A 24,836-nucleotide genomic window follows, 5' to 3' on the forward strand; every position below is an offset into this window, starting at 1 on the left:
ACGGTATGTTGTTATACAGGGCGGAACCAGATGCCCGCTCCTTCAGGACCTAGCAGATCAGATCTTCACATGGGCAGAGAGGGAAGTTCTGTCCATTTCAGCGACCCATTTAAAGGGGTCTCAAAACTTGAGAGCCGACTTCCTAAGCCGTCACAGGATCGACGCAGGAGAATGGAATCTGAACAAACAGGTTTTCTGACAGATCTGCCAGCTATGGGGCCAACCAGAGATAGACCTCTTCGCGTCCAGGGAAAATTCTCAGCTGGACTGTTTCTACTCTCTAAACCCCAGTGGAAACCCAGTGGCAGTAGACGCCTTAGCCCAGAGTTGGGACATGAAGCTGGCTTACGCCTTTCCTCCTTTGCCCCTAGTCCCGGCAGTCTTAAAGAAGATGAGGACCAGTGCTACCACTCTGACCCTAATTGCGCCAGACTGGCCCAAGAGAGCCTGGTACCCTATCTTGAAAGAGATGTCAGTCAAAGATCCGTACCCCTTTCCAGACAGGAAAGACCTGTTAACGCAAGGGCCTCTGGAGCATCCCAATCTCAACAAGTTGAGACTGACTGCTTGGATCTTGAGAGGCAGACCCTGAGGAAGAAGGGTCTCTCCGATCAGGTAATATCAACTCTGCGAATAGTGTGAGTTTATAGTGGCTCACCCCTCTGATTACCAGGTTAGGTGCTCTAACTATGATGTGGTTCACCCTAACCACATAAGGAGTTAACAGTAAAGAAATGTATAAATTATAGTGAGCACTCAATATCTGTGGTCATATATCAGGTCTACTAATATAACTAATTTATTAGGTCATAAAATTATGCATACAATAGATAGGATAGAAATAGACAATATAAAATATATGGTATCTTAAAAAATAAATAATAAATAATATAGAGAAACACAATTTGTTATACTAATAAGAGCAAATGTATCACTAGAAATTGGTCACTAAAAATTGGTATTGTGTCCTTATGAAAGCTGCAACTTTTTTCTTATGAGTGCTGCAACATTGTTCCCAACGTTAATGTCTCAGTTATATCCTGCGTTAAGTGAGGATGGTAATTCACTGGTTTGTGCGATATATCCGTGAGTATAATTATCCAGAGGTACTCACTGTTTGGGGTCCGGCTTGTGTGTAACTGTCCGTGGTGGCGTCCCACCGTGGGTCAGTGCACTCACCCGGTGTGGCGTTGTGGAATATCTTCCGATGTTCACGGTCCGCAATGTCGTTACGGTAATCCTGCTCCCCAAGTAGCCGCTGTGCGTCCCACGTGTAGCTGGCGTCCTGCGTTTTTTGCCGGCACTGCACGTGATCAGGGCGCCGGGGAGGTCTTTACCCGGTGTAACGTTGTGGGATATCTCCCGATATTCAAGGTCCACGATGTGGTTACGGTAATCCTGCTCCCAAGTAGCCGCTGTGCGTCCCACGTGTGGCTGGCGTCCTGCGCTTTTTGCCGGCACTACACGTGATCAGGGCGCCGGGGAACAGGGGCGTAGCGTGGGGGGGGCCGGAGGGGCCGTTGCCCCGGGCGCCAAATTGCAGGGGGCGCCAGGCAGCCGAAATTTCAATGAGGGCTACGGGAGCCTATGGCTCCCGTCCCCTCCGTTATGCCCCATAGGCTTCAGGCCTAGTGGCCTGAAGCCTATAAGGCAGTAGAGCGATGCAGGACTCGGTCACGATAACCTCACTGTGACCTCCTGCGTCGGGTCTCGCGAGATGACGCGATGACGCGGCGCAGGAAGCCACAGTGAGGCGTTCGTGACCGCCTGCGGCGGGAACAAGCAGGGATGGAGATGGGTAAGTATTTTTTTTTTATGTTACCTTTCCTAATTGCAGTGCAGAGGCTCTGGGGGCAGTATGGGGGGTGGGAGAGGACTGGAGCAGAAAGGCTATGGCATTGGCATAGTAATAAGAGGGGGCCAGTACATTAATAACAAAGAGGGGGACATTATATTAGCAAAGAGGGGGCCAGTACTTTAATAACAAAGAGGGGGACATTACATTAGCAAAGAGGGGGCCAGTACATTATTAATAAAAAGGGGGGCATTATATTAATAATAAAGAGGGGGCCAGTACATTATTAATAAAAAGGGGGGCATTATATTAATAATAAAGAGGGGGCCAGTACATTACTATTAATGACCCCCTCTTCATTATTAATGTAATGACCCCCTCTTTATTATTAATGTAATGGCCCCCTCTTTATTATTAATATAATGACCCCCTCTTTGTTATTAATGTAATTGCCCCCTCTTTGTTATTAATGTCATGACCCCCTCTTTGTTATTAATGTAATGACCCCCTCTTTGTTATTAATATAATGACCCCCTCTTTATTATTAATGTAATGGCCCCTCTTTGCAAATATAATGGCCCCCTCTTTATTATTAATGCAATGGCCCCCTCCTTTTATTAATGTAATGGCCCCCTCGTTGTTATTAATATAATGGCCCCCTCTTTATTATTAATGTAATGGCCCCTCTTTATTATTAATGTACTGGCCCCCTCTTTGCTAATATAATGGCCCCCTCTTTATTATTAATGTAATGGCCCCTCTTTATTATTAATGTACTGGCCCCCTCTTTGTTATTAAAGAGGGGGCCAGTACATTAATAATAAAGAGGGGGCCATTATAATATACAGGGGGAATAATATTATGGGGAATGAAAGCTATCTGTCTGGCTCTAGCTCAGTATTGGGGGGCAGCAGGATGACAGTGTTGAGACACCAGGAAGGAGAGCATGATAGTAAAGTGAGGAACCTAATTTTTTTTCGGTGAAACTCTGCAGAGACGAGAAGCGGCTGAAAGAAGTTATCATGGCGGTCTTATCTCTGAATGAAGACGTCGAGGAGAGTCTACATCACAGGAGACGTCACTGGATGTAACAGGTATGGTGCGGTATTCTACTGTAATAATAATGTCCATCCACATATCTGTTTCATGGTAGGGTTGAGGGAGAAGATTGAGAATTTGGCCCATACTGCCGCATTCTGGCCCCAGACTTCAGGTCACACTGTGTGTGTTCTGAATTCTGGGGCCTCACACCCATCTACTACATTATCTGTACTCAGAGAGTTATCTCTGTGGTATCTGAGGTGTTACATAGGACTGCTAGTGATCTACTATAGTATCTGTTAAAAGTGGCGTGCCTGGGGTAGGCGCGGGGGGGGGGGGGGGGGCGCAATTTTTGGCTTGCCCCGGGTGCTGGCAACCCACGCTACGCCACTGCCGGGGAAGTCTTTACCTGTAGTTGGTTCAAGACTCCTGTGATGGGTTAGGAATAATTTCGATCACCGTCTATGCGGTCGTGTCCGTAACAGGGTATATAAGGAAGTATCTTTGGATCCCATAACTAGCTACTGAGGAAGAGGTCAGAGACCTTGAAACGCGTATAGCGGCTGGGACCCTTATAGAGGACAAGACACCTTAACCTATCGGAGCTGATCAGCACACGCAGTTACGGACACGACCGCATAGACGGTGATCGAAATTATTCCTAACCCATCACAGGAGTCTTGAACCAACTACAGGTAAAGACTTCCCCGGCGCCCTGATCACGTGTAGTGCCGGCAAAAAGCGCAGGACGCCAGCCACACGTGGGACGCACAGCGGCTACTTGGGAGCAGGATTACCGTAACCACATCGCGGACCTTGAAAATCGGGAGATATCCCACAACGTTACACCGGGTAAAGACCTCCCCGGCACCCTGATCACGTGCAGTGCCGGCAAAAAACGCAGGACGCCAGCTACACGTGGGACGCACAGCGGCTACTTGGGGAGCAGGATTACCGTAACGACATCGCGGACCGTGAACATCGGAAGATATTCCACAACGCCACACCGGGTGAGTGCACTGACCCACGGTGGGACGCCACCACGGACAGTTACACACAAGCCGGACCCCAAATAGTGAGTACCTCTGGATAATTATACTCACGGATATATCGCACAAACCAGTGAATTACCATCCTCACTTAACGCAGGATATAACTGAGACATTAACGTTGGGAACAATGTTGCAGCACTCATAAGAACAAAGTTGCAGCTTTCATAAGGACACAATACCAATTTTTAGTGACCAATTTCTAGTGATACATTTGCTCTTATTAGTATAACAAATTGTGTTTCTCTATATTATTTATTATTTATTTTTTAAGATACCATATATTTTATATTGTCTATTTCTATCCTATCTATTGTATGCATAATTTTATGACCTAATTTAAGATAATAAATCTTAAAATATGGAAGAAATTCTCATCTTGGCTAGTTCAAAATCATCCAGGGTCTAGAAATCCGTCCATAGGCAACATACTAGATTTCCTCCAGAGAGGGTTTGATATGGGTTTAAAACCAAGCACACTCAAGGTACAGATCTCAGCCTTAAAGGGATTCTGTCACCTCCCCTAACCCAAAAAACGATTTTAAAGCAGCCATGAAGCACAGCTTACCTTGATTAGGCTGTGCTCTTTTATCTTGTAATCCGTCCAGCAGTTACTGCAAAAAACGACTTTTATTGATATGCTAATGAGTCCTGAATGTGCCCAGAGGGGCGTTTTGTTCCTCTTAGAGAGCCCAGTACCGCCCCTCTTACAGTGCCCAGCCCGCCTTCCTTGCACTGTCTAACGGCCCCCAGCCTGCCACAGCCTCTCCTCCCCCTCCCTCACGCCGAACGAACTCTCGCACAGGCGCAGTACCCACTGAGGGCTGCGCCTGTGCGATCAGCAGGAGACTGAGGGCAGGAGCTTCATCCTCGTCACTGGGCATGCTCGCTCTTCCCTCAGTCAGCAGGCGGACGAAACCTTGGAGAAAGTCAGCAAACCTCTTCATCCAATTCGGTGGTAGAAACAAGGGATGCAAAGCCTCTAAGACCTCTTTAGCCGGCTGGATCAAGGAGACCATCAGAGAATGTTATAGACTGCAGAATTTGTCTTGCCCCATAACGTTGAGGGCTCATTCTACAAGAGCCATGGCTACAATCTGGGCAGAGAAAGCCGGAGCTTCCATCGATCAGATCTGCAAGGCAGCAACCTGGTCTTCCTCCACTACCTTTGTCAGACACTATAGACTGGACTCAATGGCCAATCAGGACTTAGCTTTTGGCCGTAAGGTCCTACAGGCAGTGGTCCCCCCCTAAGATTACGTTCTAAGTTGTTAGTTCTCCATGGGTGCTGTCATGGAGGACGTCCTGGAAACATATGTTTAGTTTACTGGTAAACGGCTTTCCAGGAGTCCGGAATGACAGCACCCAATACTACCCCCCCATTTTTTGTTCCTTCCGGTACACTAATTGGTTTGTATATTTATACTGCTACTGTATACAGTGTGAATTAACATTGTTCTCAAAATAAAAGATGTGGCAGCCTATCCGGTGTAGTAAGTTATAAACACTGGAGAAAGGGGGTGGGGAGGGGCCCTTTAAACTGTCTCTCTTCCTGTCCCTACAGAAGCCAATAAGGACATCCTCCATGGGTGCTGTCATTCCGGACTCCTGGAAAGCCGTTTACCGGTAAACTAAACATATGTTTTACGCATTTGGATTCCAAACTACTTCTCACGCTTTAGGTCCCCTAAAATGCCAGAGCAGTATAAATGTCCCACAAGTGACCCCATTTTGGAAAGAAGACACCCCAAGGTATTCCGTGAGGGGTATGGTGAGTTCATGTAAAATTTTATTTTTTGTCACAAGTTAGTGGAATATGAGACTTTGTAAGAAAAAAAAAATATTTCCGCTAACTTGTGACTAAAAAATAAAAACTTCCATGAACTCACTATGCCCATCAGCGAATACCTTATGGTGTCTACTTTCCGAAATGGGGTCATTTGTGGGGTGTTTCAACTGTCTGGGCATTGTAGAACCTCAGGAAACATGACAGGTGCTCAGAAAGTCAAAGTGCGTAAATTCAAATTTTTGCACCATAGTTTGTAAACGCTATGGGCCAGATTTATCATTACTCTGACAGCTCACTCCACTTTAACATATGGCTAAAGTCAGTTTTAGCCAAGTCAGATTTATGATCGGCCCTTTAAGACTGTAATAAATGTGGTTTGACGGTAGCAGTTTATCCATCAGTAAGCAGCTTTACAAAAGTCGCACATCTTTACGAAAAAGTTGCACGTTTTTATGAAAAAGTCGCATGTTCTATTAAAAAGTCTCATAAGATAAGCATGGTCCTCACTGGAGTGAAATTGCAACTTTTTATATAGTCCCAATAGTAAATCTGTCTAGAGATTCATTTACATAAGAAAACACGCCCACTTTCAGAAAATTGGCGAGCATAGTGCAGAGCAGAAAAAAGTCGCAAATTTGTGCGCAGTTTTAGCGTTTGGGACTTTTTTGGGACGTTTTCACTCCATTATTCTGACCTGAGCTAATGATAAATCTGGCCCTGTAACTTTTACCCAAACCAATAAATATACACTTATTGCATTTTTTTTTTTTTATCAGACATGTAGAACAATAAATTTAGAGAAAAATGTATATAGAAATGTAGTTTTAATTGAAAAATTTTACAACAGAAAGTGAAAAATGTAGTTTTTTTGCAAAAATTTCAGTTAATTTTGATTAATATAAAAAAAGTAAAAATGTCAGCAGCAATGAAATACCACTAAATGAAAGCTCTATTAGTGAGAAGAAAAAGGAGGTAAAATTCATTTGGGTGGTAAGCTGTATGACCGAGCAATAAACCGTGAAAGTAGTGTAGTGCAGAATTGTAAAAAGTGCTCTGGTCATTAAGGGGGTTTAATCTAGGGGGGCTGAGGTGGTTAATCCATACCCCCTGAGCAAAGGGTACCTCAAAATTGAGACTTTGGGGTTTCATAAGCTGTAAGCCATAATCATCCAAATTATAACAAATAAAGGCTTGAAATATCTCGCTTTGCATGTAATGAGTCTATCTCATATGTTAGTTTCACCTTTTAAGTTGCATTACTGAAATAAATGGACTTTGCACGATATTCAAATTTTTGGAGTTTCACCTGTATGTGAGCTCCCGCAATGTCGGTGTAATGACCGGTGTCACGCACAGGGAGGAAAACAGGGAAAGCCCTGCCTAAGGGAGAGGGAAAGGTGGTGACCCCTAACTCACCTTGCGGCTGGCACCTGACTGCCCTGACGTCCCTAGACGGGTTCCTCACCCGTGCGGCGATCACGTGCCTAAACCCTGGCTTTCCCTGAAATGAGCCCTAGATAGTGAACGGGCCGGTGGGATCGCTAGTCCTCACCACTGCACTAAGAGGGAAACACCAGGGAGAGGACAGACAAACACAAACACCCAGGTGGACGACAACAACTGTCCACAAAGGTCCAACAGGGATCCGGAGGGTAGCGTTCTGAATCAACAGTCAGAGAACGCAGCAACACAGCTCCAGTGGGTCAGGATAGATGTCCAGGCAGGAAGCTCTATCTCTGGCAACCAGAGAAGTGTGAGAGAGGAATATAAGGAGGTTTGGGAGTGCTGGACAAGGAACAGCTGAGGAGAAGGAGCTACGGATCCCTGAGTGAGCCAAAAGGGTTTGCAAAGCAAACCCAGAAAGCTACCATAAGGAAAACAGCCCTATCTTAAATAGAGCGTGCAGCCAACCGCTGCGACTTCCTGACCCCGGGTATAACGGAGTCAGGCGTGGTTCTCGATACCCTCGTGACAGTCGGCCACCAGAGAGGTTTTTTCTATAGTATACAAGCATGATCACTACTGCTGGATTGCAGGGTGATTGTAGCCATGGAAACACGCGGTGTATAATGTGATGGAAAATGAATCAAGCAAGTAAAGGAGGCAATATGGACAATCACAATACATTAGTAAGTGCCTTGTATTAACTTTCTGTACATGATAAATGCCATTTGCTGAAGTGAGACCACCCCTTTATTATTGCATATGATGTAGTGGGGATAAAAATAAAAATAAATCCAAATGGGGTGGTAACGCAATTTCACACAGTTTTTTGGAGTTTTTTTAACGTAATTCTCCAGGTCAGTACGATTGCGATTAGAGATGAGCAAATTTCATATTTTGAAATTCGTTCACGCTTCGTTTGGTGGTAAAAGCAGAATTGCGTTATGGCTTCCATTACCATGGACCATAATGCATTTCTATGACGGAATGCATAAGGGAATGCCTTTAGAGGCATTCTGTTATTCATTCCGTCATAATAGAAGTCTATGGGCTGCAAAACGGATCAATCCTGTTTCCGTTATGCAGGGAGAATTTTAGATGCAATTCTTAAAATCTTTAAGAACATTTCCAAAACCCACTTTTTAAAGGACCAGTTCAGTTATGATGTCGCTTTGTTGGGCTTAGATAGTAGAAACCACCCTCCTCAATTTTAGAAACTACACCCTTCAAGTTATTCAAAGCTGATTTTACAAACTGTTAACCCTGGTTAAATTTCAAATATATATATATATATATATATATATATATTTTTTGTTTTTTACAGATTTTCCATTTAAATCTATTTTTCCTATACCACAGCAAGGGTTAATAGCCAAACTCAATATTTATTACCCTGATTCTGCAGTTTACAGAAACACTGCATATGTGATTGTAAATCGCTGTATGTGCACACGGCAAGGCACAGAAGGGAAGGAGCGCTAAATGGATTTTGGAGAGCAGATGTTTCTTTGATAATTTTAAGTTGCCGTGTCGAATTTGAAGACCCCATTTTGTAAAATACGGGATAAGGTGAGTTTTATTGGTACTATTTTTGGGTACATATGATTTTTAATTGCTCAGTATTACACTTTTTGTGAGGCAAGGTAACCAGAAAATGACAGTTTTTATTTTTTACAAAGTTCTCCTGGCAGGATAGATCATGTGTTGTTTTTATAAGAGAAGGTTGATACAGACGCAACACCAAATGTGTATTTTTATGTTTCAGTTTTACATAATAAAGCATTTTCTAAAACAAAAATAATGTTTTTGTGTCTTCATTTTCTAAAAGCTACATTTCTTTCATTTTTCTGTCGATCGTCTTGTGCAGGGGCTCTTTTTAGCAGGAAGAGCTGACTTTTTTACTGGTACCATTTTTGGGTACATATGATTTTTTTGATAATTCCAGATAACACTTTTTTTGGGGCAAGGTGATAAAAAAAAATAGCTATTTTGGCTCATATATATATATTTTTTTAACAGCATTCTCCTGAGTGGGTAGACCATGTAATATTTTTATAGAGCAGGTTATTACGGACAAAGCAATACTTAATGTCTATTTTTAAAAATGTTATTTCAGTTTTATACAATAATGGCATTTGTGAAAAAAAAGTTTTTTTTAGTCACCCTTTTCTGAAAGCTATATTTTTTTTCTGACGATTGTTTTGTGTAGGGGATAATTTGTCAACTTTTTAAAATTTATTTCAGTTTTACACAATGAAAGCATTTAAAAAAAAAAAAAAAACATTTATAGAATCTCCATTTTCTGAAAGCCATAATTTAATTTTTTTGGGCATTGTCTTATGTAGGGGCTCATTTTTTGCGGGCAGAGATTACAGTTTGATTGGTACTATTTTGGGGTACTTTTTGATTGCTTGGTATGAAGTCTCATTTAAATATCAGTGTTTCACGGACATGTGCTGTATGTGTTCTCTATATTCACACATCCGTGTTTTAGCACAGTCCGTGGATTCGTGTTTTCAGCCCGGATGCATGCTCTCTTTTGTCCGCGTTCACAGATCCATCACGCCCATTATAGTCTATGGGTCTGTGAAAATCACGGATGCCATCTGTGTTGCGTCCGTGTTTCACGGATCATTAAGAAGAGATTATTTGAAAATTATTTTTCAGCTGTTCAGTGTCAGTGAAACACGGATGCAACACGGACAGCAAAAACTGACACATGGATCCTTCACAGATGCATCACTGACCATCTGCTGATAGATTTGAGCATGGACACTGACGTGTGAACGAGGTTTTACACTTTTTGTGGTGTAAGGTGACAAAAAATTGCATTTTTGGTACAGTTTTTTTTTTTTTACGATGTTCACCTTAGGGGGTAGGTCATGTGATATTTTTATAGAGCCGCTTGTTACGAACGATGTGATACCTAATATGTCTGCAATTTATTTTATACATAAATTTATGTTGAAGGAGCTTTTTTTTTTCTTTACTAGAAACTATATTTTTTTTATTATAAAAACAAACACTTTTTTCAACTTTTTATATTTGTCCCACTGTGGACTTCAGCTTTTCAGGGTGTAATCCCTGTTTCAATACAGTACAATACATACTGTATTGTACTGTATTAAACCTTCAGTGTCTTACAATGTAAGATGGTGACAGTTGCTTAGGTGACCCAGCCTGCAGGCTGGAACTTCTGGGCTTCCTTAGCTGGCAGGCTTCAATGCCGGTGTAAGCGTGGGGGCCCGATGGAGTCAGAGCCCCCTCCCTCTGTAAAGCCCGCACATGCCGCGATCGTACACTTTTTTTATGTAGACGACTGTGTGGATAGATTTATCGGTGAATATTCTTAAAAATAAATAAATAAGTCAATGTGTCAGTCACACGTTGCGTTCCATATTGCCTGGGAGTGTTTGACACATGGGAAACTGGGTAAGCACATACTAAGCTTTGCTGTGGAGCCCTATCAGATCTGTTATCATTTTGTCCCTTTAATCTGCAGAAAATATCTTAAGGAACTGCTTAAATGACAAAACAGGTGGGCACTATAAAGCGGGGACTATATAACCTACCTCTTCAGTGGAGTTTTCTGCCTTTCTTTTGTGTCTTTTGCTGTGGTGAAACCTGATCACGGCATCTGAGCGCGCTGAAAACCGGAAGCGCGTGCTTCCGGTTATGTTTCAGGCTCCCCCGTGCGGCGATCGGAGGAGCCGGAGCTTGTGTGCAGCAGCCCCTGTCATAGTCTATGACACGAGGCTGCTGCACAGTCTTTCCTATGGAGACATTGCCTCAGGTGCGTAGCTATAGGGGATGCAGGGGAAGCGGCTGCTTTGGGGCCCAAACCCACAAGGGGCCCCACCTAGGAGAAGCACTAAAATATTTTATTGTCGGCCCTCTCAACAGTATTATACAATGACATTATAGACAGCGAAACTGTAGGAAACGGACGGAGCGGTTAATGGGCCTTGTCTGAGAGTTCAATCTTGACTAGCCACAGGAAAGGGGGTTACACAAGAGTTGGGGGTTGCAAAGAAGTTGCTGGGGGGGCCCATTTAAAAATTTGCTGTGGGGCCCAGTCAGTTGTAGTTACCTCACTGCCTTGCCTGTAATAGGGCTCCATAGGAAAGTAGAGTATCACTGACAAAAACTACCCTTTAAAACATAACTTTTAATCACATTTAGGGCTCATGCACACGACCACATGCCCTCCGAGACATACGGTCTGTGAGCGGGCCATATGTCCCAGAGCGGCATACATCGTGCGCATGGGATATCTTATGAGTGCGGGACAATCCTCCCGCGGGTGGCCCGATGCGCACAGCATCATAGTAACCTATGAAGCTGTGTGCTCCCGTGCGCACAATGTATGCTGCTCCGGGATATATGGCCTGCTCACGGACCGCATGTCTCGGAGGGCATGTGGTCGTGTGCATGAGCCCTTAGTCTAAAAAGTAGGCCTAAACAGAAGCCCAGTCCAGGCAACCATCATTCCTGAGATTGAGAACGGCCAGTGAACAGCTAAACTGAAAGACTTCCACGGAGAGAATGAGAACAGACGTTTATGCAAGGTAGAGAACCATCAAGGCCGTGCTGGAAAGACAGTAAGGTATTCGCTTGTTTATGGCAAAACACTTTACTGCTTGTGGAAAGGGTATATTGCTTCAGCGCTCATCACACTTTGAGACGGACTGGCCATCCAGATCTAGGATCTCCACCCTGCAGCCTGGTAACTACAGAAAGAGTTAATGAGAACTGAATTGCACACCTGTGGTTATTTGGGAAGATTGTGTGCTTAAAAAAGTCAGACTCAGAGTGGACTACTACTACCATTATTGTTACTGCCTATACACAACTATTGGCAGCGTACTCTGTGATATACCTCAGAACTGTACCTGTTGCTGCTATATATACTGCTACTCGCATCATCTGCTTAGTAAAGAAAGAGACCAATCAGACTGGTCATTGACTCCACCATCCATCTGCTGACTCTTAAGTCTGTCCTCCTGCCTTGCACTCATTTACCTAACATTAAGGGCACCCCAGCCACCACCAGGCAGGAGCTCCAGAAAGTCCAGGGTGTGCCCTCTATTCATGGCATGCGTGGAGGTCCAGGGAGTGCTGGGAAGAGGGATTAGCCGCCGTGAGGACTACAACTGTCCTTATTGCTACCACTACCATTCTCCTCTCCAGCTCCTTTCCTATCAGAGCAGTTGTTACATATTTCTCATAGGAAATATTTCTATTGTTTAGACTCTGGTCTCTGTTGAGACTTTGCGAAACATAAAGAATGATAGGCTTGTTATTACATATATGCAAATATCTGATATGCTTAATAACCGGTTGGTTCTGCATGATGTACTGTATAAATGAACACTTCTAGAGCCAGAGCTCCAGAGAACATTCTGGAGGCATGAAAATGAACATCTGTTTCTGTTGATTCTCTCCGGTATAATTTGGAACTAGGAGTGAAAGCTAAAATGAACTACTCTAACATTTCCCATTGCTAAAGTAGGATACATTGAAACATAGGATGTTAGTATTGCAAAACCAGAGACTAAAAATCCAATGAGAGGCCAAAAAAACAACAACTAAGAATCAATGTGGTAATTGTCCTATTGTTCCACTATGGTGATAGGTGCTGTAATTAAAGGAAAAACAATGATCCACAACCAATGTGAATTTTTCTAGAGTTTATTATGTAAACTGGTCCACAAGTATAAATCCCCCAAGTCCTGGTTTCCACAGAGCTCAATATATTCCTGTCGCACAAGTGGCCATACACATGAGATACAGTACATTCACTCCCTTTGGACACTGGGCCGCAGGGCGGTATTCCAACATGATAATGACCCCAAACACACCTCCAAGACCACCACTGCCTTGCTAAAGAAACTTAGGGTAAAGATGCTGGACTGGCCGAGCATGTCTCCAGACCTAAACCCTATTGAGCATCTGTGTGGCATCCTCAAAAGGAAGATGGAGGAGCACAAGGTCTCTAACATCCACCAGCTCCGTGATGTCGTTATGGAGGAGTGGAAGAGGATTCCAGTGGCAACCTGTGAAGCTCTAGTGCAGTGTTTCCCAACCAGCGTGCCTCCAGGTGTTGCAAAACTACAACTCCCAGCATGCCTGGACAGCCTTTGGCTGTGCAGGCATGCTGGGAGTTGTAGTTTTGCAACACCTGGAGGCACGCTGGTTGGGAAACACTGCTCTAGTGTACACCAAGCCCAAGCGTTAAGGCAGTGCTGGAAAATAATGGCGGCCACACAAAATATTAACACTTTGGGAAGTACTCACTTTTGTTGTCAGCGGTTTAGACATTAATGGCTGTGTGTTTAAGTATTTTAAGGACACAGCAAATTTACACCGTTATACAAGCTGTGGACTGACTACTTTACATTGTATCAAAGTGTCAGATCTTCAGTGTTATCCCATAAAAAGATATAATAAAATAGTTACAAAAATGTGAGATACTGTGAAAGTTGTTCAAACATTTGAATTTCAATTTGTCCAATTGTTTGTTTCTATAGGAGATAAAGAAAAAGGTAAAAGTCTGGTAACATGTTAGCCAATAAAAAACTAGTATAGTGCTCTCATTAAGGCCTCATGCACTTGGCCGTTGTTTGGATCCGCATCCGAGCCGCCGTTTTTGCGGCTTGGATGCGGACCCATTCACTTCAATGTGGCCGCAAAAGATGCAGACAGCACTCCGTGTGCTGTCCGCATCCGTTGCTCCGTTCCGCGGCCCCGCAAAAAAAATATAACATGTGCTACTCTTGTCCACAAAACGGACAAGAATAGGCAGTTATAGCAAAACCTGCAATACTCTTATTTTGTTTCTCTAAGGCTACATGCACACGACCGTGCCGTTTTTTGCGGTCCGCAAACCGCAAAAAACGGAAGCCGCCCGTGTGCCTATTTACGTAACGGACGGCTTCCGTTTTTTGCGGATCGGCGGTTTGCGGACCGCAAAAAACGGCACAGTCGTGTGCATGTAGCCTTAGAGAAACAAAATAAGAGTATTGCAGGTTTGATACCTTTAAATGGCTAACAAAAATAGAAGTAACGATGTTACATAGCGAGCTTTCGAGACATCACCAGTCCCTTCATCAGGCGTACTACAATAATATATGAAGAAACAGCAGTATATATACAATAAGAACAGCGACATGGGGGAATGAGTGGACATTTGAAAAATAATGGAACAGAATATCAAAGATCTTGAGAATGAGTCCTTAATTATCTTACAGATAAGGAGTGTGAAACTGATGTTATCTCAGAGACCTGGTGCCCGACCAGTCTATAGAAGACTCTTTAGATCTCGTAGTGTGTCATAAATCCCGGGGACAAATTCAGTCCAGTATTCAAAGTGTCAAGCAGTATTAGGCTACTTTCACACTGGCGTTTTGGCTTTCCATTTGTGAGATCCGATCAGGGCTCTCACAAGCGGTCCAAAATGGATCCGTTTTACCCTAATGCATTCTGAATGGAAAAGATCCGCTCAGAATGCATCAGTTTACCTCCGTTAAGTCACCTTTCCGCTCTGGAGGCGGACACCAAAATGCTGCCTGCATCATTTTTCTGTCCGCCATGTGGTGCGGAGCAAGACGGATCCGTCCTGACACACAATGTAAGTTAATAGGGACGGATCAGTTTTCTATGACACAATCTGACACTATAGAAAACGGATCCGTCCTCCATTGACTTTTAATGGAGTTCAAGACGGATCAGTCATGGCTATAGAAGACATAATACAACCGGATCCGTTCCCGACGGATGCATGCGGTTGTATTATTGTAACGGAAACGTTTTTGCAGATCCATGACGGATCCGCAGAAAACGCTAATGTGAAAGTAGTCTTATAAATTTGTATTACAAAATTCTTCTGGCTCTTTGGGATTTGAAGTTGCCTTTTAATAGGAAAACTTTCATGTGTTCATGATTGTGTCCTGGGCTACAGAAATGCTTAGCCACAGGAAAGTGTAGCTTCTTCTCTTTATTTGTGTGGCGGTGGGACCTCATCCTTGCATTGAGTCTCTGTCGTGTTTCTCCAACGTAGAGGCCTCCAACAGGACATTTAGTGCAGAGCATCAGATAAACAACGTTAGATGTAGAACATGTGAGTGTCCCAGGGATCTTATATAGTCCTGCTGTGTGTTGGGGATCCCATTCTCACCTGTTTTCATTATATGGGAACAGGTTTTGCATCTTCTTATATTACAGGGATGGGTTCCTTTTTCTGTGGTACATGGCCTTGAACTTGATCAGAACCTGATCAGAATATTCCTTAGATTAGTTGTCGATAAGCTAGTAAGGTGGTTCTGGGAAGATTGCTTTTAGTCGGTCATCCTTATGTAGGACATGATGTAACGTTTTGGCAGTTTTTTACCTCAGTACCTCTAGTTGTCGGTTGTAGGTCACAACCAGAGGTACGCGCTGGTTCAGTTTCTTTTCATTGTATTGGAGAAGTGTGAAAGAGGCCTTACTTGAATAAACTTGCATCCAGACACCCAGCACATTGAAGTGGAGGCAGCGCTCCCTGCCGGCTCCATTCGATTGAATAGAGCGAGTGCTTGTAATTACACCACGCCACCGCTCCAGAGGAGACAAGGCGTAGTGTGAAGAGCAGGAAGCAGCGCTCACAGCTGATCGGCAGGGATGCCCGGTGTAGGACCTCTGCCGATCAGATGTTAATGACCTATCCAGATAGGCTTGACAAAGGCTATGATGTAGCCGAAACGTTGCTGTCTGTTTTTATGGTACACTTTCTGTGAAGTCCGTCCAATAAAGAATTCACTAGAGATGCTGCCGTTACCTTTCTTCATTTACTATCCAGACGATAGGTCATTGTAGAGGAAAGTGCCAGGTAGGTATATATATATATATATGTATGTATACCCCATTGTTGATATGTGTATATATATATATATATATATATGTCTATATAAAGTGGATATAAAAAGTCTACACACCCCTGTTAAAATGTCAGGTTTCTGTGATGTAAAAAAATACGACAAAGATAAATCATTTCAGAACTTTTTCGACCTTTAATGTGACCTATAAACTGTACAACTCAATTGAAAAACAAACTGAAAACTTTTAGGTAGAGGGAAGAAAAAATATTTTAAAAAAATTAGTATGGTTGCATTAGTGTGCACACCCTTAAACTAATACTTTGTTGAAGCACCTTTTGATTGTATTACAGCACTCAGTCTTTTTGGGTAGGAGTCTATCAGCATGGCACATTTTGACTTGGCAAGATTTGCCCACTCTTCTTTGCAAAAACACTCCAGATCTGTCAGATTGCGAGGGCATCTCCTGTGCACAGCCCTCTTCAGATCACCCCACAGATTTTTAATCGGATTCAGGTCTGGGCTCTGGCTGGGCCATTCCAAAACTTTAATCTTCTTCTGGTGAAGCCATTCCTTTGTTGATTTGGATGTATGCTTTGGGTCGTTGTCATGCTGAAAGATGAAGTTCCTGTTCATGTTCAGCTTTCTAGCAGAAACCTGAAGGTTTTGTTCCAATATTGACTGGTATTTGGAACTGTTCATAATTCCCTCCAGCTTAACTAAGGCCCCAGTTCCAGCTGAAGAAAAACAGCCCCAAAGCATGATGCTGCCACCACCATGCTTAACTGTGGGTATGGTGTTCTTTTGGTGATGTGCAGTGTTGTTTTACTGGACTGCGATTGCGTTTAGTTGTTCAGTTTTTTCCGCGCGGGTGCAATGCGTTGTGATGCGTTTTTTACGCGCGTGATAAAAAACTGAAGGTTTACAAACAACATCTCTTAGCAACCATCAGTGAAAAACGCATATCACCCGCACTTGCTTGCGGATGCAATGCGTTTTTCACTGCAGCCCCATTCACTTCTATTGGGCCAGGGCTGCGTGAAAAACGCTGAATATAGAACATGCTGCGATTTTCACGCAACGCAGAACTGATGTGTGAAAAACAACGCTCATGTACACAGACCCATTGAAATGAATGGGTCAGGAATCAGTGCGGGTGCTATGCGTTCACGTCACGCATTGCACCCGCGCGGAAATCACGCTTGTGTGAAAGGGGCCTAAGGCTGGTTTCACACGGGCGTTGCGGATTGGGGCCGGATGAGTTCAGAGTGCGTTCAGTGAAACTCGCACTATTTTGCAAGCAAGTTCAATCTGTTTTGTCTGCGGTTGCGTTTAGTTGTTCAGTTTTTTCAGCGCGGTTGTAATGCGTTTTTTTTATGCGCGTGATAAAAAACGGAATGTTTACAAACAACATCTCCTAGCAACCATTAGTGAAAAACGCATCGCACCCGCACTTGCTTGCGGATGCAATGCGTTTTTCACGCAGCCCCATTCACTTCTATGGGGCCAGGGCTGCGTGAAAAACGCAGAATATAGAACATGCTGCGATTTTCACGCAACGCAGAATTGATGCGTGATAAACATCGCTCATGTACACAGACCCATTGAAATGAATGGGTCAGGATTCAGTGCGGGTGCTATGCGTTCACTTCTCGCATTGCACCCGCGCGGAAAACTCGCTTGTGTGAAAGGGACCTAAGTCAAAGTGGATCCGTCCTGACTTACACTGAAAGTCAATGGAGGCGGATCCGTTTTCAATTGCACCATATTGTGTCAGTAAAACGGATCCGTCCCCATTGAGTTACATTGTAAGTCAGGACGGATCCGTTTGGCTCCACCTTGTCAGGCGGACACCAAAACGCTGCAAGCAACTTTTTGGTGTCCGCCTCCACAGCAGAACGGAGACAAATTGATGCCTTCTGAGCGGATCCTTATCCATTCAGAATGCATTGGGGCTGAACTGATCCGTTTTGGACCGCGTGTGAGAGCCCTGAAATGGATCTCACAAACGGACCCAGAAACGACAGTGTGAAAGTAGCCTGAGTATAACCAGTATGAGGGGCCCGGACATTTTAGGTATTGGATAAGCCTAGTTACAAGTGACTGGGGGGCTTGTACTTTCCCGGACTGTCATCCCCTTATAATAAATGTAGCGTGTTCTCAATACTCTGAGCTTTCTACACCTAGATCTGATAGGCCCAGAAAAAAATCAGATTGGCCCCCAGGTGACTGGCGATCCCGCAGCCGTCTATGGGATCAGATCCAAACAACCTGCGGGGACTGACAGACAACGAAGCCGTGCTGGGCGCTATCTCCACCGCGGCGCTTATACAGCAAGAACTGTATTTAAAAAGTTTAAAATAAAAGTTAAAAAAAAAGTTCAGTGATGGCCAGCAGATGGCGCTGCAGACAGAAGCCTCGGGGATGCCGCGGTAATAGCGCAAAGGGGCGGGGACACGCCGCCGCCAAGTCCCATACCTCAACACGCAGCCTCCCATCCCCCTCGGCACTGCGCATGCGCGGATGTCGTCACTTGGGCCGCGCCGCCCCTATATGAAGCAAGTGAGGGGCTGACTATTTCCTTTTCCCTCTCCACCCTTCGCCGACGCTGAGGTGCGCGCTCTCCGCTCCGGGACACCAGCGTCCAGCCCGCCGCCACCATGATTATTTACAAGGATATTATCACCGGTGAGTAGCACGTTATCACTCCCGCACCGGGCGGAGGTTGTGCCGCTGCTTTCTCTGTGGCGGGACGGTAACTTTCGCCGGTGTTTAGGCCGGGAAGCGCCGCCTTCTGCGGGTTCTCTCTGCGGCCGCATCTTGTGAACGGGGTATCACGTGGTGTGTGCCGGTGGGGAGCGCCCTGGCCGGGAACGGGACGTCCATCACCCGTGTACCGCGGACGCTACTAGTGCGGGTACTGGGGAACTCTAGGGCCGCCATCGTGACGTCTCGCCTCTTGCTTTGCGCGTCATCATCGGGAAATGGGCGGGAAGATGCGGCTGCCGGGAGGGGTGTTGCCGGGCAGATTAGAGCAGGCGGGGCCGGACTGTGCTTCCAGCTGGGCAGCTGCATGGTGGTGATGTGCGCATGCGTGACCCGGGCCTACGTGTAGGTAGGGGCGTCGGCTGTAGCGGTAGGACCCGGCCTTTGTGGCCTCAGCCTTGTACATGTATTCCCCGAGGTTATGTTCTAAGCGGTTATTTAAAAAGACTAGTACATACTCTGCATGCTGTCAGTGAATGGGTGTAGAATCTGGAACCACACACTTGATCCAGCTGTGTCCTGATACTTTGTGCCTACACTGAAACAAAGGAATACCAGGCTCAGCCGGACCCCTGCTATTCGATACTGATCACCTCCCAGACATGGGCCTGTTAGTCAGCCCCGGGGCAACTAAATGTTATAGAAAAGCTGCCGCCTTAAAGGGCCGGAAGCAGCTACTTTCACACTGGCGTTTTAGCTTTCAGTTTGTAAGATCCGTTCAGGGATCTCACCAGCGGTCCAAAACGGATCACTTCAGCCCCAATGCATTCTGAATGGAAAAGGATCCGCTCAGAATGCATCAGTTTGCCTCTGTTCCGTCTCCATTCTGCTTTGGAGGCCAACACCAAAACGCTGGTGTCCGTCTGACAAAATTGAGCCAAACGGATCCGTCTTGGCTATGTTACAGATAATACAAATGGATCCGTTCTGAACGGATGCAGATGGTTGTAGTATTTAATCTGATCTGCCCATGACAGATCCGCACAAAACGTGTGTGTGAAAGTAGCCTAGGACGGTGTTTGGCTACATTCAGAACGCCCATAAAAGTGAATGGAGGGTGGATGTGTGGCTCCTCCCCCTTTTAGTTGGAGCGAAAAATGGCCATGGGGGGGGGGGGAGAAGGGCGCTCATGGGGGGAGTATGTCAGTGTCCTCTAAACACAGGCAGGTTAATCGGGCGCATTCACAATAAAGGCCAACTGGAGAAGTAGCTGGTTGGTGCTGCCGATTCTGTCCAAAAACTCCTTAGGCGGGGGCCAGACCGCCAACCGGGCGAACAATTGTACTTGGCAAAGCAGACGCCCCACATGCCAGCAGTAAATGGCTGTCTCTGGTCCCTTCCTCTGCAGCCTCAGACTTGATAAAGGGGTCTGTAGAACCCCAAAACGCATTGTCGCCCAATAAACTTCATGACATTCTACATCTGGTTGTGATCCTGCACCTTATGTCCACACTCTCTCTCACTTGACTCCTATGGTCTAATGGAGCTCCTTCACTTGGAGAGTCGGGAGATGATCTGGTGCTGGGTGAGGGGCCCACCTCTGGGGCCTGCTATCTGTTATTGATGGCACATTCTAGCCTCTAGTGATCTGTCAGCATCTGAGGTGGGCCAGTGCCCATATTGCTTGGTGCTCGTCCTTCTGTCAGTGAGGGTTTCAATGAGCTCTGTGTAGGTGCTGTATGTAACACAGCCTTTCCATGGAGGATTGGGTTGTCAGAAGCCTGCCCATCCTGACGTAGTACCTAGATGGCATTGTCTTCTGTTCAGCTATGACTGTCTTGTTTCAGCTCTTTATGCTTTTTTTTGTTTCAGAAGATGAGATGTTCTCAGACATCTACAAAGTTAAAGAGAGCTGCAATGGGCTGTGTCTAGAGGTCGATGGAAAGGTAGCTGCTGGTTTCCTTCCTTCTGGGAGCATCTATACAGTTCATTACTTACTCTATACCTTGTTTTGTCTTTTTTAAAACTTCATATATATTCTTTTTATTTTTTATTTTTTTCTAGATGGTCACCAGAGTTGAAGGTCAGATCGATGATGCTCTGATCGGTGGCAATGCGTCTGCAGAGTGTTTGGATGAAGGGTCAGAGTTATCATCGATCACTGGGGTTGATATAGTATTAAACCACAAACTTCAGGAAACTGGCTTCACCAAGGAGTCATACAAATGTTATATTAAGGACTATATGAAAGCGTAAGTGATCTGACCTGAGGTTGCACAGCTTTGCGTTTGGATGTATGTTTTCGGCTGTTACACTGGGCACCAGTGCACCATGCATTTGATGCTGGATGTGCCCCGTCTGTATTGTACAGAAAAGCGAGCAGGACAGGACGCCATCACTCTTTTGGTGAAGTGGTTAATCTTGATTGGTTCTCTTGATCCAGAAAAAAAAAATCATAATTCTCTTCTCTTTCCCCCCTCCCCCCCCCTCTCTAAATTGCTGTATGGAAGGTATCCATACAGCTCATAATGTAGTGGATGTGCTGTGCTCATTGTGTGTATAATTTACATGCTCAACCTGCCAACTGCTGTAAAACTACAACTCCCATGCTCTGCTTTAGGCTGTCTGGGCATGCTGGGAGTTGTAGTTTTGTAACAGCTGGAGGGCCACTGGTTGGCCATTTGACTTGTACAATTGCATCGTCCTACATATGTTAAGACACCTGTTGCTGAATTCAAAGAACCCCGTTCCCAGAACATATAGGCTTCCAAGGCCACTGATGTGTACATGCACAATCCTGGCCACATTAGTGACTGCAGTGTGAGACAGTCAGTTTCCATCTGACAATGGGGGCACATCGCTAGGACCCACACTGAGAGCTGTGGCTGGAGGACCCTGGATTTCCTGGGGTCTGTTTACCACCAAGACTAGTAACTAGTGTGGGCGGGGCTAAGCTCCATTCAAGTGAACAGCTTGGCACTGTGCCACCAATGATTAACGTCTAATACAGATATAGGAGGTGGGTGCAGCAGCAGAATCGTGCACCTGATCTGACAGGGCTTGAGGTGCCACACCTGAGGTATTAACTGCTGTGGTTTGCAGCACCCTGTCAGATGTTTAATGATTATGCCGCTGCACCTGCCTCCTGTATCTGTATTAGATGTTAATTAGCATTGGTGGTGCAGTGTCCCCCCCCCCCCCCCCATAGTATTAGAGTAATTGGTTCAGTTGGGCCCCCCACCAGTATTAAAGTCATTGGTTGCGCAGTGCACCTCAACCCACCCAGTATTAAAATCATTGATGGCAGTGGCCACAGGGTCCCCTCCTCCTCATTGGTGGCAGCTTCTGATCAGAGCCCCAGCAATGTAATCATGGGGCTCTGATCAGTTACCATAGCAGCCAGGACGCTACTGAAGCTCTGAACCTCCCTGCTGCTGTGTGCAGAAAACACAGGGCAGCAGGGAGATTGTGAAGTCCTATTCACCCTAATAGAGCTCTATCAGGGTGACTAGGACAATGGATTAAAAGATCCCAGGTTCTAGCCCCTAAGGGGGAAATGGTTATTAAATTAAAAGTTAAAATTATTAAAGGGGTTCTGCACTTTGTTTTAACTGATCTATCTGGATAGATCCGCCTCTGATCAGCAGGGGTCCAACACCTGGGACTCCTGCTGGTCAGCTGTTTGAGAAGGCGGCAGCGCCGCCGCTGGCCCAGTGACATCATGACTAGTAACTAGCGTAGGCTAAGCTCCATTCAAGTGAACATGGCTTAGCCGTGCCCACGCAAGTTGATACTAGTCGTGACATCAGTGGGCGGGAGGTAAACTGAAGTCCACGGCACTGCTGGGGAACGTTGCTGCCTTCTCAAACAGCTGATCGGCGGGGGTCCCGGGTGTTGGACCCCCACCGATCAGATGCTGATCTCCAATGCAGTTAATGCTGTAACAGAATTTTTTTTATAAAAACTGATTTCCCATGTTTAAGTCACCTTGTTCGCCCCCCCCCCCCCCAAAAAAAAATAGGATGGGACTGTTCGATGTGCACTGCTTTTTTACATGGTATCGACTATTGCAATTTTTTATGGTATTGAAACCAAATAAAAAAAATTTGGTATCGCAACAACCCTAGTAACAAATGTGTCCCTGATATTGTCCCAATCCTCAAACAGGCGTTTAGTGTGGCAATGATGACTATCTTAGGACACCTTTGGAGGCTTTGTTCCCATGAAACAGATCTCAAGTCTGAGCCATCACTCATATAAATGCAAGCATGGATATTGATGGAATGATGTGCATGCTATGGATACAGACTCAATTTTCATTTTTTTTTTTTTTTTTTAGCATCAAATCCAAACTTGAGCAAAACAATCCAGAAAGAGTAAAGCCTTTTATGACCGGGGCTGCAGAAAAGATCAAAGACATTCTTGGAAACTTTAAAAATTATCAGGTAATAATTCTTTCATATTGGGAATTGGCATTTCACAGTTGTCAAAGTCTAAGCGTGTTGGTGGTTTAGTTTTTTACAGGCGAGACAATGAATCCAGAAGGAATGGTTGCTCTTCTAGATTTCCGTGAGGATGGAATAACACCTTATTTGACTTTCTTCAAGGATGGCCTAGAAATGGAAAAATGTGTAAGTTTGTCTCAGCTGCTGTAGGGAGGGGGGGTTCCTTCAAGAGCGAGAAGCAGATCCATTTCTCACTTCCGTTTTGAGTGTAATTCAGACTAATGGTGTGGCCCTATAGAAATGATTGGGAGCATTCTTGATATAGGTGTGGGACCTGCACCTATAGGACAATGGGGGCATATCCTAGCAGTATGCCCTCATTGTTCATTATGACACAACCCCTTTAATGCAGTTTGGAAGTCAATATCAATAGTGAAGGTATAAAGGCTAGATACGACTCAATTCTGCAGCAATTTACTGTGTAATATAAGCACATGGGGACTGAAGCATGGTGCAGATCTGAGGAAGCTCATTACAGCATGTGGTTGGGTTCTCCAGAAATGACTGAATTGGCTGCCAGCTTCATGTCCTTTCTGCACTAGTTTTTGGTAAGTCTGTCTGCTCTGCATCTATTGATAGACCATAAGCCTCATTCTGTTGCTTTTTGGTTTGCACTAAGATGCTATAGAAATTTTCCTCGCGCTTTCTGTGTGTCCACCCTGTGACTGAGCAGATTGAATAGAGGAATACATAGAATGTTAAATGAGATCTGCAGGGTTGTTCTGTCGCACCAGATGCTAATATCTGCTCTTTCCTTTACAGTAACGGAACTTGGATCATCTGACATTACAATCTGCTGCTTCTTCATCCATACACCAGGATTAAGCAAAGTCTTAAGACTCCCCTCAAACTGGACTGTTATCATGCAAAGTTTCTTTTGACCCTAAATTATTGGGGTGGAGACTATTTTAAACTTGTCATTTAGTCCCAATAAAGTCATTCTCCACTCTAAGTGATGCATCTGTTCTGTTTCCTGCCTTTCGATCTGTTTTTGGATTTTGGAGTCTGTCTCCTTACTGGATTCTGTGTGAACATCATTTTTTCTTAACTGCTGTGAAAAAAACCTAATGTAAGTCAATGGGGATGGATTTGTTTTCTATGGCACAATAGAAAAGATCCATCCTCCATTGACTTTCAATGGTGGTCAAGACAGTTCTGTCCTGCCTGTTAAAGATAATACAAACGTTTGTATTATCTGAACGGATCTGTCTGTGCAGATCCATGACTGATCCGCACCAAACGCAAGTGTGAAAGTAGCCTTAGATGGTTAGCTGAATGTTCATTTGGCCCACAGCTAGACCATGCTGAAGTGTGAGGGGCATAAGATGTTGCCAGATCCATCAGCAGGAGGCTGACTACCCCTCCATCCATGTTTAGTGATTCCTGAGCAGGAAACTTCTGTCATGTGCACAATTAAGCCATATGGACAATGGTCTACATGAGTTCACCTTTAAGGTCCATTCACATGTCCAAGTGTTTTGCGATCCACAAAACACTGACACCCGGCCATGTGCGTTACACATTTTGTGGCATATGGCTGCACGTTATAGAAATTCCTTTTCTTGTCAGTGTCTGCAGACAAGAATAGGACATGTTCCATTTTTTTTTTTTTTGCAGAACAAGTGCAGATGCAGACAGTCTGCCTCTTTTCCTGGC

The 24,836-nt window shown here is 44.8% G+C and overlaps 1 protein-coding gene and 2 non-coding genes across 3 annotated transcripts; all 3 read left to right on the forward strand.

Annotated features, from left to right (window-relative positions):
* Positions 1-18,499: 18,499 nt before the first annotated feature.
* TPT1 (tumor protein, translationally-controlled 1) lies at positions 18,500-24,132 on the forward strand. Its single transcript, XM_044286697.1, has 6 exons — positions 18,500-18,657; positions 20,548-20,621; positions 20,740-20,927; positions 23,015-23,120; positions 23,190-23,306; positions 23,943-24,132. The coding sequence occupies exons 1-6, from the start codon at positions 18,630-18,632 to the stop codon at positions 23,943-23,945; spliced, it is 516 nt and encodes a 171-aa protein (XP_044142632.1). The 5' UTR covers positions 18,500-18,629; the 3' UTR covers positions 23,946-24,132.
* LOC122933522 lies at positions 22,853-22,924 on the forward strand. Its single transcript, XR_006388475.1, has one exon. It is a non-coding gene; the product is annotated as a small nucleolar RNA SNORD58 (small nucleolar RNA).
* LOC122933533 lies at positions 23,744-23,874 on the forward strand. The gene has a single exon (XR_006388485.1). It is a non-coding gene; the product is annotated as a small nucleolar RNA SNORA31 (small nucleolar RNA).
* Positions 24,133-24,836: the final 704 nt, after the last annotated feature.

Source organism: Bufo gargarizans, chromosome 3 (genome assembly GCF_014858855.1).
Source record: "Bufo gargarizans isolate SCDJY-AF-19 chromosome 3, ASM1485885v1, whole genome shotgun sequence".
NCBI classification, from domain to species: domain Eukaryota; kingdom Metazoa; phylum Chordata; class Amphibia; order Anura; family Bufonidae; genus Bufo; species Bufo gargarizans.

Excerpts from the sequence above, each read along its gene's own strand:
- TPT1 (XM_044286697.1), top strand. The coding sequence starts at position 18,630 with ATGATTATTTACAAGGATATTATCACCG. Across the intron at positions 18,658-20,547 it reads TTACAAGGATATTATCACCG|AAGATGAGATGTTCTCAGAC; the intron begins GTGAGTAGCACG and ends TTTTTGTTTCAG. Across the intron at positions 23,121-23,189 it reads GAAACTTTAAAAATTATCAG|TTTTTTACAGGCGAGACAAT; the intron begins GTAATAATTCTT and ends TTGGTGGTTTAG.